Genomic DNA, 13,400 nt, shown 5'->3' on the forward strand with positions numbered 1-13,400 from the left:
ATGATGCTTTTGTTACGTTATGATTTTCATTTCACTTTTTCCTCTTTTCTAATTTTTATTTTCATTTATTTTTACTTATCTCATTTTATTTTACTTTTGTTATTTTGTGCTATTGTATTCTATGCTATGGTTTCTTATATTGTAACGTTTATAATTTTCCCTCTCTCTATCTTTCTTTGTTCCAAAATTCTGAGAACCGCTAAAAATATCGCTCCACGTATAACGCACTTGATTTGCGAGTAACGATTAATCGTGCAAATCTTAAGAAAATAATGTTTTAGTAATTACGGTTGACAATGAATGAAAACGTTACATGTGTCTTTTATTCTTGAAATGGTAGTTACATATTGTCCAAGAACACGACATTTCCTAGAAAGAATTTATGTTTCATTCTGTGCTAATTGATCATTAGCAATGAAGTTCACGCACGTTAAATAGCTTCGTTTGTTCCCTTATTGGATTACAACATTAGAAACACGATCCCATTTCGGTGATAATCATTTCTACAGCAAAAGATGTCAATGGAAATTTAAGCTTTTTTTTTTCTTTCCTCGTTAAAAATGTCACAAATGAACGAAATTCATAATCGAGCGGTGTGATATAAAAAATAAATGGATAATTATTGAATTTGAAATACCATTGGAAATCCATCGGCGATGGGTAGGATTACACGCGGGGCAGGATAATCTTATTGGATGGATCTGTTTCAACAGACATTGCAAAAAGAGAAACGTGCGAACAACAGAAAAATTCGAATTAGGTTAAGTGAAAAAATTCTGTTACTTGCAATACGTTAATTCGAAAAGGAAGAGACGGAGAGAAAATTACGCGCACAGCGATTATTTGCCTCGCTCGTGTGGCCGCTCATTATTTCGTGATGAGAGTCGATCGATCGCGCGAGTCGGAAGACTCGCCTACAAACCCGCCGGATGTTCGTCGAGCGTAAGGTATCGATGTCTGCCCTTAATTCGTCCATCACCCCTTTCTTGCATCTTCCCTTCCGACAGCCGCCGTCATTACATCACATTTATCTTCCCCCCAACTAGATGCTCCACCCAAGCTTTAAAAAGATATGTACATATACATACATATGTATATATCTTTTTATGTGTGTGTGCAAATACACACACACACACACACACACACACACACACATAAACACACATATCTTATACATGTACGAAACTTTTGTACACATACACATAGATACAATACATATTATGTATATATTGGGTATATAGAGATAAACGCGCACACCCAGCACATACGTGGTGGCCTTTAACGCGGAGCTCTCTGTGGCGCGACACGACGAGATTTATTCGCGAAATTAGAATGGCAAAGCACTCGTTAAAAAAGGAATGCCCGACGTTTAATTTCTGAATAAAAGCGAGATGCAACGCTCCGCGCCTACGATCAGATGAAAAAAGAAGGAAAAAAAAAGACAGATGACAAAAGAAACCAGAGCGTGGTACAACGACGGTCCAAGAGTGCACGTTTCACGATAATAAGGAGATAACGAAACGCCATTAGCGGCCGTTGTTTCCTGAAATGCGATCTCGTTGGAAGATAACATTTTCGCTAGGGACTGCGCCCGCTTGCCTATGCGCGGGCATACGCTATTTTGCGCCTCGAAATCAGCATACCTAGTCCTACCTTTGACCCATTAACCATTCCGGACGATGCGGTCATTTTAATTAACGAGATTAACAATTAACGGAAGGGAGGATAGATTAACGGGAAATATGAGGTTATGACTCTCTTTCCGGGAGAACGCAAATTAATTCCGTGGGATTAGTAAATGAAATGACGTTACGTATTCAATTTCACAAGTATTTCATTGAATGCGCAAGTTTTTCTTTTTTAATCTTTAAAACACGTCAGGTCTAACAAAAATCTATAAAATATGTAATGTTTAACAAAGTATTTCTTAATCTCGATCTTTTTTTGCAAAAATTATCCTTCAGAATTATATAACTATAAAAATAAATCCGTGTTTTGCAGAAAATATTATTTTTAGATTTTCTCCTACGTTCTTTTTTCCTTACTTGGCTTTAATTTGAAAAAATTACATATTGCGCTCTCTTTCTCTCTCTCTTTCTATTCATAAATAAAAATGAAATTTCTGTTAGTTTAATATAAAAAAAAAGTACTAAAGTAAAAATATCATAAAAAAACGTCAATCAATATAAAAGAATAATGAAAACGAGCTAATTCCAAAAATATTTGTTTATAAAAGCATGTTAAAATATCAAAATTTTAAAATACTTTATATATTATGGATAACGCGTATAGACTTCATTTATTTATATTATATATACTATAATATTTTAATTGTAGTTAAATATATAACGTCAATGCATACATAAATAATATAAACCGTTTTATATTGTCAACATAAGCCAATAAGAAAACGTAATAATAACAAGATCAAGATAATTGTAAATTCTCCAACACAATTTATCGTTATAAATAACACGTAACACGAATAAAAAACACATGTTAAATACACGCGAATCAGTATACGATATTGTCCAAATATACTTTCGTTTTCTCTTGAGAAATTAGTTTTAAGCGCATTTATGGCTTTCTGCTTCCCTCGGTGACAACTTTTATCAGAACAGAGACTGAAAGTGATGAATGTTAGTAGATTCCCTACAGCCCCAGACTAATATTACGAGCTCCCTAAAGACACGAAGATGACAAACCAAACGCAATTAAGTGCGTGTCCATCGTAAAATCCTTCCTGTTCATCAATCCCGTCGTAACACGATCTTTTGTAAAGCGCCTATTATTAAATCATAAAACATTTTATTTCCTTTTATATTGGATAATAAACTATATTTAAATTTTGCACGCAAAGAAATATTTTAGAATTTTAAACGAGTAATTTTGCATGCGTTGTATTTCATTTATATTGCGCACAAATAAATTAACTATATACATGTATACATATATATTATTATTTCTTTATTTATTACATTTGAATATTATAATACATATTCTTATATCGCCGCATATCTAGCTATTAATGTTTTAAACAATTGTAAAAAGAAATCGAAGTATTAAATATACCTCGCGCATAAACGCGCGTAGAAAAAGTTGTTTGATAAGCTCTGAGAAATAGTCACGCATAGATTGAAAACTGAAATTGCTTCTTATTTGGATAACTTACTGAAGTAGATCACGATCCAATATTCTCTTGTTTCATTTACGTTCTGTCCTACATTTTTACTCGAAATTCTTCTTCTTCCCAACCTTGTTCAATAAATCTCTCTCCACGGATTCAGTTAAGTTAAAGCAACTAAACTTCTCTCTAGTCTCGTTGCAGCAGCTGGCGATGTACTTGGCAAGTTTTGACGGAAACAAGTTTCTACGAAAGTTTGGTATCGGAATATTTTTTTTCCCCGGAAAAGGAACGCGCGATCCCGGTTCGGGTCATGCAATCAGGCGAGCGTTTGTGCACAGCCGAGAAAGAATGATTGTGCATATTGTGTACGAGAATGATTGATCCGGGGAAAGGAAAAAAAAAGGGCTTGTTGTCTAGGAGTAGGCGATTCGCTCGTTCGCGCGAGATTTGCGCGAGACGCACGTACGCGTAACAATCCGAGAGATGGTGCCGAGTCGCGGATCGATGTCATACCTCGGATATCTTGGGTATCAAGTACTCTGAGCTGAATCGAGTAATATCGCGAAACTTTGTTAATATCGCCATAGTGCTCGCGCGAAAGTTCCGGTACTTGTTTAGCCGATACTGATACATCGCGCTGCGTGACGCCGATGATGCTGTCTATGAAGGATCGATAACGAACGATCTCACGCGCGAGTATATCAATTCGCCGCATCCGTTCGAGGCGACGCGACAGCGAGCACTTAGCTACAGATACCAAGCAAATAGATCACGAACTAAGGTAGGAGGCGGAGTTAATTAGTTTGCGTAATTCTCGACGTTTGGAAAAAAAAACCCGATACAATTACATTACGTATGATTAGGTGCGAGACAGAAAAATTTTCATTGAGATTTTTATCTGGCAGAAACCCATTTCTTTTATAAAAAATTTGTAAACTACTTCATATCGAGTATAAAGTATTGGCTAATCCGACCGCTATCCAACTCACTTTTCATGTTTATTTACATTTAATCTTGAGTGGTTATCGAATCTTCGCTTCTTATTGAGAATTAAGTCGGATTTGGAAACCACGCTCGTTTTGATGAATAACGAGAGGACATTTTAACGCGGAGCTAATCGATATTCGCCTCGATGCTCCCGGATTTTCACAACGTTTACCTATCCACAGAGACCGTCGCAAAGTTTATATGGTTGCACTCGACATTATCCATCGCGGAAACTCTGAATTCAAAAATCCGCGCACACGTTGCGCATTAATTAAATCCATCGCGCAGACATCTCGATACAACGTCAGTTTTATAGATGCAAAATCGGATATCATAATTCCCCTGAATGCATTCGCAAAAACAATAACAAAATGTTACAAAAGTGGCAAGCTGGTTATCTATTCGATATAGTCGTGCGTTTGTCAAACACATTAGTGTACGTAAATATGCGCTTTCCAACGATCGTGTCGCAGCATGCTGCTGGTTTTTATTTCGTTTTATTCCCTTCTAACGCGCGGGGAGTTTTAACGAAGGGATATATTATTTGCAGCCAATTTATTTATTTTTCGTTTACTTCTATTTACTTTTCGTAAAATACTAGAAATTTTCTTCGCGAACGCCACGTAGAATGACCTATTTTCTCGTCAATATTAGCCTTTTCGCGACGACAAGACCAAAGCGGCGCGGCGCGGCGCGGCGAAATGTCACTCTAAAAGCACTATCCTTCTTCAGTATGTACTGTTGAGATGTAATTCTACAAAGCATTGTAAATCGTCCGAGAAACTATTGCAATTTGCCTATAATTTAATAATATGTGGCTCATACGCCAGAGCAATTGTAATAATTATCACATTTTTGTGTACGACGGATGTTTTCGGTGAGCCGCTTACAGAGGATCTTTCGTAACAAGAGAGTTAAATATTGCGTCATACAAAGCATGCTTGTAATGAATAGATACAAAAACGAGTCTGTACGAAGAATCAAGTGTTCCATGCAATTAGATTTTTCGTTTTTGATAGCCTGAAAACTTTTTAGCTCGACGTAACCGTAACGCGATCCATTAAGTACCATGGTATATAGAGAAGCGGGCTATATCTAAGATGTTCCATTTTACCAGACCATTTCTTCTTTTCCAGCACGTAAAGAGAAGAAAGAGATTGAATGAAAGATTACAAGTTCGTATTCGTATCAATTTTATTCTTTTGCTTTGAAAATGAAGCTAATATTAAAGATAAACTGATGAAAAATAGCAAATATTTTTATAACTTTCGAATCTTTAAGTATAACAGAGATTTATGTGTATAAAGAATTAAAAGTTAAAATTATGTATATAAAATAAAAAAGATATCAAAATCTCCAGATCATATTTAAAAAGTCATCAATCAAATGATAAATGCAATTAGAGAGCTTGTTCATAAATCAACTTTTTATCGATGTACTTTATAATACTTTTTTTTCTGCTGTTGTGACTTTGTATCTCTACTTGCTGGCTGACTTTAAGAAACAGCTTTATCTTCATCACTCATTAGCTTATCGTATTAATAGTCTTTGGTACTCTAATTATTCTATTTATTGTTTGCACAGATGTTGTCTCAGATGTTATCGTTGTTTGACTTTCATTGATTATATTATTTTGCGATACTGATGCAAGTCATTTCGCTATTAATTTTACAAGGTCATCGAGAATATTCACATTTAAAGATTTAATACATAATTCATTTTTTAAATAAATGGCTAATTATGCAAACAAGAAAATTATAATATGTCAAATAATTTTAATTTATCGGCACGTTTAAATACAAAAAAAATATACGCGAGTAGTTAAAATGTTTGTTGTTATTTTGAGTATTCTCTTCAAGAGAATTTTTTCAATAAATTATTTTTTTCCAAAATAAATAAATTTATTTAAGTTTCTTTTAATGAATTCCAATATTGTTATGTTTTTCTTAGATTACATTATCCTGTAAAAGTGACATAATATTATTCTCTCTACTTTCTTTAAGAATTCTTCAAATATAAATAAGATAAGAGTATCTGTTATCTACCCTGACTCGTAAATAACGCTAGTATCTTCCTTTTTGCTGATCAAAGAAACAACTAAAAGTTACATAATCAGAAGAAATACGAAGAGAGACAGACTATAAGTATCATATAGCTTTTTTTCTCTGTTGTTGATGTGTATATACGTGTAGTCGGTTATATAAAGACGCTATATTTTTACAAACTTCAGTCTTTCTTAGAGAACCGAGAAGAGCAGATTATTCTTTAGTCTCTTGTGAAAAACAGTTATTCGAGAGAAAACAGTATCACAAAACTACTTCGGTATGAACGCATCATCAACAGATATTTTTTAAAAATTTGCTTTTATAATAGATTTGCATTTATAATGTGCTTTGGATATAGTATTCCTATCTCAAGAACAATAGTAAGACATGCAACAAATGACACTGCTACAATCGACGTTCCCTGGAGTACGCGCACACGCAATCCGCGATAACAAAGTCAATTAATTATATTTTGCTGAATTAACATACATTGCATCGCTACCATATGGAAATGGCAGGCGGTCCATAAGTTCTATCTAGTATTTCCGCTCTTAGAGGACATGACTCGATTATTGCAGCCTTCATCGCTATCGATCAAGAATTAAAAGCAATCATAAAGTGACATTCGTAATGTCTCACTTGATACACGTTTCTTCTAATTGCGTTTCTTCCAAACAAAACTCTGCGTCACGACATCGTACATTCGGAGAAAAATTTATAGTGATGGCAATTATAAAAGTGATAGTTTTACAAGTTTTTATGTGTAGAATTAATGTACACAGTTCAATAAATTATTTTACAGTTATTGTAATGTAATTTTAATTGCAATAACTATTGATTAACTTGTTATCTATTCTTTTAAAAACGTACTGACAACTATAATAATTTATAAATGTATATTTATAAATGCCCATTTAAAAAAACTTGATAACGTTAAAATGAAATAATGAAGTTGACTATTCTAAAGTTTTAAAAATCTATTAATCTCGCTTTACATAATCGATATTGATAATTGGAATATTTGTCACATAAATAATATCGAGATATATAAATACTATAAAAAAAACAATTATTTTCTCAATATATGTATTAATACATATTTTAAAAGCAAAGATATATTTATGAATATATGAAAAATAAACATGGTTTTTAACATTGTTCGCATCTCCATTAATCTTTCAGCACATCTATCATGAGCGAAATAAAGGTACAAGTCACTGAAGGAAAATTGACCGGTGTCGTTGAGGATGGCCACAATGTCCGTTACTGTGCTTTTCGTGGAATACCATATGCCAAGCCTCCGGTTGGCGAACTCAGATTTAAGGTCAGTATACTCTCTTGTTCTCTACGCATAATAATGGATTCTTCAAAGGATATAATAAAAAATAGCATCAGAGTTAATTTTCCTTGAAATTAGGAAAAACCAAAGAATCTCAATTGTCTTCAAAGGTTTACGAATTAATTGTAGTAGGATAAGTTACAAGATTTGAAATATATCTCTTTTACAATGTTGAATATAGTTTATAATTTTATGTATTTAGGATCCGGTTCCAGCGGAACCATGGTCCGGTGATAGAGACGCCTCGAAGCACGGAAACATCGCCGTTCAAATAAATATGTTCACACGCGAAATTGAAGGCGACGAAGATTGTCTTTACTTAAATGTGTATACCACGAAAATTGATTCGGAAAAGCGTCCAGTAATGGTGTGGGTGCACGGTGGTGGTTTTTTCCTAGGTTCCGGCAATGCAGACTTTTATGGTCCCGATTTTATCGTGAAGAAAGATGTAGTACTGGTTACTATAAATTATAGATTAGACGCTCTAGGTACGTTATCCATTAAATTTAATATGTATTTCTTTTACATATGTTATTCTCGTTCAGCGTTTTTCCCATGTTTTCTCAGAGGATATAAACGCGCATGTACACTTGCAGTTTTTATATTTCAAATAACTTACTAGCATATTACGTTAGTGTTCTAGATGTTAGTGTACCATCAAATGTCACACAGAAAATGAAAATGGTTAATAAATCAAATACAATTACTTATTATTGAGAATATTAAATAAGTATTTTTACTTATTATAGTAAATATTTCTAAAGTCAAAACAAATATTTCTACAATAAATGTATAAAATTATTTGCAGGAAACAGATAATTATATTTTTATTAATTCTAAAAAAAAAAAATTTTTTTTGTTTATTATTTGATCTACTTTTACTTTAAATACATCAACCTTGTAAAAGAAAGAATTAAATGATTTTAGGTTTTTTAAATCTCAACGATAAAGTGGCAACGGGTAATCAAGGTTTGAAGGATGTGGTCTTAGCGTTAAAATGGGTTAAAAAGAATATATCGAATTTTGGTGGAAATTCAGAAAATGTTACTATCTTCGGCGAAAGTGCTGGAGGAGGCATTGTACATCTTCTAGCTCTGTCTCCATATGCTAAAGGTATACTTTATAAACTTATCGCAACAAAATCTTTAAATCTTATCCTAATCTTAATCATAGAGAATTAACGGAAGCATTCATAATGTATTAATAAAGAAAAATAAAACAATCCTAATTTCTCAATGTGCTTTTATAAATAAACATTTTCAAAAAGTTTTAATTTAGTTCTGAAAACTTTTATTTTTATTTCAGTTACGAAGATATAATAGCAATAAAATTTAAAAATTGATAAAATATAAGATAATAATATAAGATAATATAAGATAATAAATTTTCCAGCGATTATTATTAAAAAATTACTGATATCAAAGTGGTCAAGGAATTAATAATTTCAAAACAAGCGATAAATTTTATAATTTTGCTACTATATAGTTGAAAAAGAGAAAAGCAAGATTTTATGACAAAGAATCAAATAAATTAGTTCCATTGCGACTTTGTAGGTTTATTCCACAAAGTTATCGCACAAAGCGGCGTCGCCACGAATACTTGGGCCATAACTGAATGGACGGACAAAACGATGAACCCAGGTTTTCAACTTGCCGAGAAACTTGGAAAGACAACATCAGATCCAAAGATTGCGTATGAGTTTTTAAAAACAAGGGATGCAAAAGAAGTCATACAAGGTTCAAGAATGTTATTTGACACACGAGCGGTGAGTATCAATTTTGGGTTTTATATATACATATATATAGGATGTGCAAAGTTCGTGTCCGATTTACTATTAAAACTCAAGCATGTAAAATTTATTTGTCGATGATGTAATTGTTGTTGCGCTGCTGTTTTCCCAATGTTAATATATCATTAAATGATAATCCAATAATACGATATTAGGAGAATACGATGAGTGTGATATCCCGTTTTAGATCCTTTAATTTGCGCAAGATCTGTTTTGCAAGGTGTGTGGTTTCACATTGTCGCGATGAAAAACGACTCCCTTACAATTGGCCAGAATTGGATGCTTCTCCTTGATTGCTATCTTTAATTGTTGGCAGTATTTGTCAGACTTAATCGTTCGGTTAACAGGGAACAGTTCAAAATAAATTATTCCTTTATAATCCCATTAAACAGAAAGCATTACCTTCTCAAGATGCAAATTGGCTTTGCCATGGTTTCTGCACGCTCATCTGCTAGTTTCCAAATGCATTGTACGTTATTGTACAGAATTCATTTTTCATTGTCAGTCACAAGTCGATTCAAAAACAACTTTATTTAATCGGAAAAGCAAAGAAACAGCTGCAGAAACTCGATTCAATTTATTTGCTTCGGTTAGTTAATGCGACACCCATAAATCGAGTTTTAAATATTTCAAAATGTATCTAATCATTTTTATGTGCGAAGTGTGATCGATCTATCAATGTTGGGTCTCTTAGTAATCTCTGTTGTTGAAATTCAAAATTTTTTTTTGCATTAAATTGCGCATGTCATCATCTATGTATGTCGGAAGGTGTAGGTCAGAGATAGACTGGTCGTCAAGGTAAAAATCATCACGTCTAAATTTCGCAAATTATTTCTTGACAGTTCGAATTGATGTACAATCATGATAAGCATTTTGAATATTTTTTACAACTGTTACATCCTTCCGAAACTCATAAAACATAACGCGCTGTTGCACAAATGCAATTTTTTCGCTCAGTTTCAGAATTTTTTTTCACAATGTAAATTCAGTTAAAACATGAGTTTCTCGCTCAAATGCTCGACTATTGAATAAATATATCACTTTTCCATAGGTATGCAATACGTACATATAACAATCTATAGCGCTACCGTACATCTGTTTTAATAACTCTTTTATTAATATCTGTTGAAATCGGGCACTTTTGCAATCTAATATTTCTAAATGAGTTCCATTTGGTTAATGTATGACTAAAATATTTTCATTCGTTTCTTCAACAGGAAAGATTAAGTTTTAAACTGTGCTTCGCACCCAGTTTGGATTTCGAATCATCAGATCCATTTTTCCCTGAACATCCAAAGGAATATATAAGCCGCGGGATTCATATACCCTTCCTTTTAGGATTTACTCGTAACGAAGGGCTGTTTTTCGTAGATAGCCTCTTCTTCGGAGGAGGTATAGAAATATTATTTTGTTATACATTTCATTATAAATATATCTTTAATTGTTTCGCGTCTGCTTCTTTCACACAGTATGGCTTTTGAAGAATAATATAATTTTGTTGAACATGTTAATTTTATTCTTATTTAAATTATTTTAATATCCCAATATAAACAAAGTTTTTAAAAAGCAAGATAAATTAAGTGTATCTTTGAATCGGATACCTTATTAAAAAGAGAAAATTTAATATTATTTTAAAGATAGATTTCTTTACATAAACTTTGTGAAATAAATTATTTCTTAACAAAAATACACTTGAAATATTACTCGTTTGGCATAAAAGACGTTAAAGTAATCATAATTACACTTTTAAAATTGTTTCAGGCGTAAGCAAAGAACATCTAGAAGAAGTAAATGCTGATTTTAAAAAAGCAATATTACCAGAAATATTATCCACATTTCCTGAAATAGGAATCACTGCTGAGGAATTGAAATTGTTATATTTTGAAAAAAATAAAGTGTCAAAGGAAACTCTAATAAATTATGCGAACTTCTTAGGAGACGAATTTTTCGTGCGCGGTGTGATGGATCTACTTCAAATACAAAAATCTACTGGTGGTTACAAATCGACGTATCTTTATCAGTTTGATTATGAGAACGATAATAATTTGTCGAGGAGAGCATTGCAGATTAAACTTCCAGGTATATTGCTATTTAAGTAATACAAGCGTATAAACTTCCTTGTGTATTATTAAAAAATACAAATACTTTATTATTCAGCGATATTTCTAAATTTTTATGCAAAATTATTACATTCATTTCTTTGTTAGATTTGTAATAATTATGCATAAAACAATAACAAAAATAAGTTATTTCATTAAAAAATAGTATTTAGAAATATTAATAATTTCGAAAAATAAATATATTAATTTGAAACAACAATGATCATTTTACATTTTTAAAATTACTTTACTATTATTACTATATTTTTTGTTTGTGTGTGCAGGAGTATCTCATACTGAGGAGTTAGCTTATCTGTTTTACCCAGAAATTATAAAAATGTTTAATTTATCGCTACCCGAATCTGATTCGGAATATTACAAAATGATAAATCATTTAACGCAAATGTGGACTGATTTCGCTACAACAGGGTACAAGAACTTTTTCTTATTTTATAAGAATCTTACAGACATATACTTTAATTGCTAAATTTAAATTGATTTTTAGGAAACCAACGTCTACAAATTTATGGTTACCATTAACCGGCCCGCAAAACGAAGACTACAATTATCTAAACATTGATAAAAATTCAGAAATGAAAGTATTTCGTAAAGGACAGGAACGCTGGGATTGGGAAAATAAAAAGTAATATATTCTATCTGTACCAATATCTTGTCCGTTAAAAATAACAAAATATAGAGGACAAGGTATAGGTATATAGGTATAATCTTATTATATATTATAAGTAGGTGTTAAAAAAATTATCGTGTTTTATAGACCTAATCTTTGCAAAGTACATTAAAATTATGTTCTTTATAAAGTTAATATAAATAGTAACAAAGATATCAAAACATTTTTAATACTTTTTGAATTACAAATTTATTGAAAACTAAATTTACATTCCGAATTAAACTAGAGAAATTAAATTTTGAATTCTGGACAAATTATTCATAAGTTCACTAAAGTTCTTTTTATTTTTATGTTTGCGGTTATTTTAAAGTTTATTAATAGCTATGAAATCATACTTTTTGATCAAGAAGTAGATATATAGGTATAATCTTATATATATTATGTATCATATATTACGGACAAAACGATGAACCCGGGTTTTCAACTTGCCGAGAAACTTGGAAAGACTTGTGCGTTATCGCACAAAGCGGCGTCGCCACGAATCCTTGGGCCATAACTGAATGGACGGACATATGTATACATATGTATATATAAAACCCAAAATTGATACTCACTGCTCGTGTGGCAAATAACATTGTTGAACATTGTATGACTTTTTTTGCATCCTTGGTTTTTAAAAACTCATATGCAACCTTTGGATCTAATGTTGTCTTTCCAAGTTTCTCGGCAAGTTGAAAACCCGGGTTCATCGTTTTGTCCGTAATATCATATTACGGACAAAACGATGAAATAAATTTTCCAGCGATTATTATTAAAAAATTACTGACATCAAAGTGGTCAAGGAATTAATAATTTCAAAACAAGCGATAAATTTTATAATTTTGCTCCTATATAGTTGAAAAACCCGGGTTCATTGTTTTGTCCGTAAATGGTTTTCAACTTGCCGAGAAACTTGGAAAGACAACATCAGATCCAAAGGTTGCATATGAGTTTTTAAAAACCAAGGATGCAAAAAAAGTCATACAATGTTCAACAATGTTATTTGCCACACGAGCAGTGAGTATCAATTTTGGGTTTTATATATACATATGTATACATATGTCCGTCCATTCAGTTATGGCCCAAGGATTCGTAGCGACGCCGCTTTGTGCGATAACGCACAAGTCTTTCCAAGTTTCTCGGCAAGTTGAAAACCCGGGTTCATCGTTTTGTCCGTAATATGTGTATATATGATACATAATATATATAAGATTACACCTATATATCTACTTCTTGATCAAAAAGTATGATTTCATAGCTATTAATAAACTTTAAAATAACCGCAAACATAAAAATAAAAAGAACTTTAGTGAACTTATGAATAATTTGTCCAGAATTCAAAATTTA

General features: G+C 32.1%; 2 protein-coding genes across 5 annotated transcripts in view; one reads left to right on the plus strand and one right to left on the minus strand.

Annotated features, from left to right (window-relative positions):
• Nucleotides 1–13,400, minus strand: part of LOC105197902 (calcitonin receptor) — a 114,547-nt gene that overhangs the window by 26,726 nt on the left and 74,421 nt on the right. The window lies entirely within an intron of this gene.
• LOC105197701 (esterase E4) lies at nucleotides 6,295–12,986 on the plus strand. Its single transcript, XM_039454257.1, has 9 exons — nucleotides 6,295–6,436; nucleotides 7,342–7,483; nucleotides 7,701–7,986; nucleotides 8,426–8,611; nucleotides 9,052–9,263; nucleotides 10,505–10,679; nucleotides 11,049–11,366; nucleotides 11,671–11,815; nucleotides 11,892–12,986. The coding sequence occupies exons 2-9, from the start codon at nucleotides 7,352–7,354 to the stop codon at nucleotides 12,031–12,033; spliced, it is 1,596 nt and encodes a 531-aa protein (XP_039310191.1). The 5' UTR covers nucleotides 6,295–6,436; nucleotides 7,342–7,351; the 3' UTR covers nucleotides 12,034–12,986.

Source organism: Solenopsis invicta, chromosome 10 (genome assembly GCF_016802725.1).
Source record: "Solenopsis invicta isolate M01_SB chromosome 10, UNIL_Sinv_3.0, whole genome shotgun sequence".
NCBI classification, from domain to species: domain Eukaryota; kingdom Metazoa; phylum Arthropoda; class Insecta; order Hymenoptera; family Formicidae; genus Solenopsis; species Solenopsis invicta.

Bases quoted from the DNA above. Each gene is read 5' to 3' on its own strand.
- LOC105197701 (XM_039454257.1), top strand. From the start codon at position 7,352: ATGAGCGAAATAAAGGTACAAGTCACTGAAGGAAAATTGACCGGTGTC. The intron at 8,612-9,051 runs GTATACTTTATA...GCGACTTTGTAG, and splicing joins TCTGTCTCCATATGCTAAAG to GTTTATTCCACAAAGTTATC. The intron at 9,264-10,504 runs GTGAGTATCAAT...TTTCTTCAACAG, and splicing joins TGTTATTTGACACACGAGCG to GAAAGATTAAGTTTTAAACT.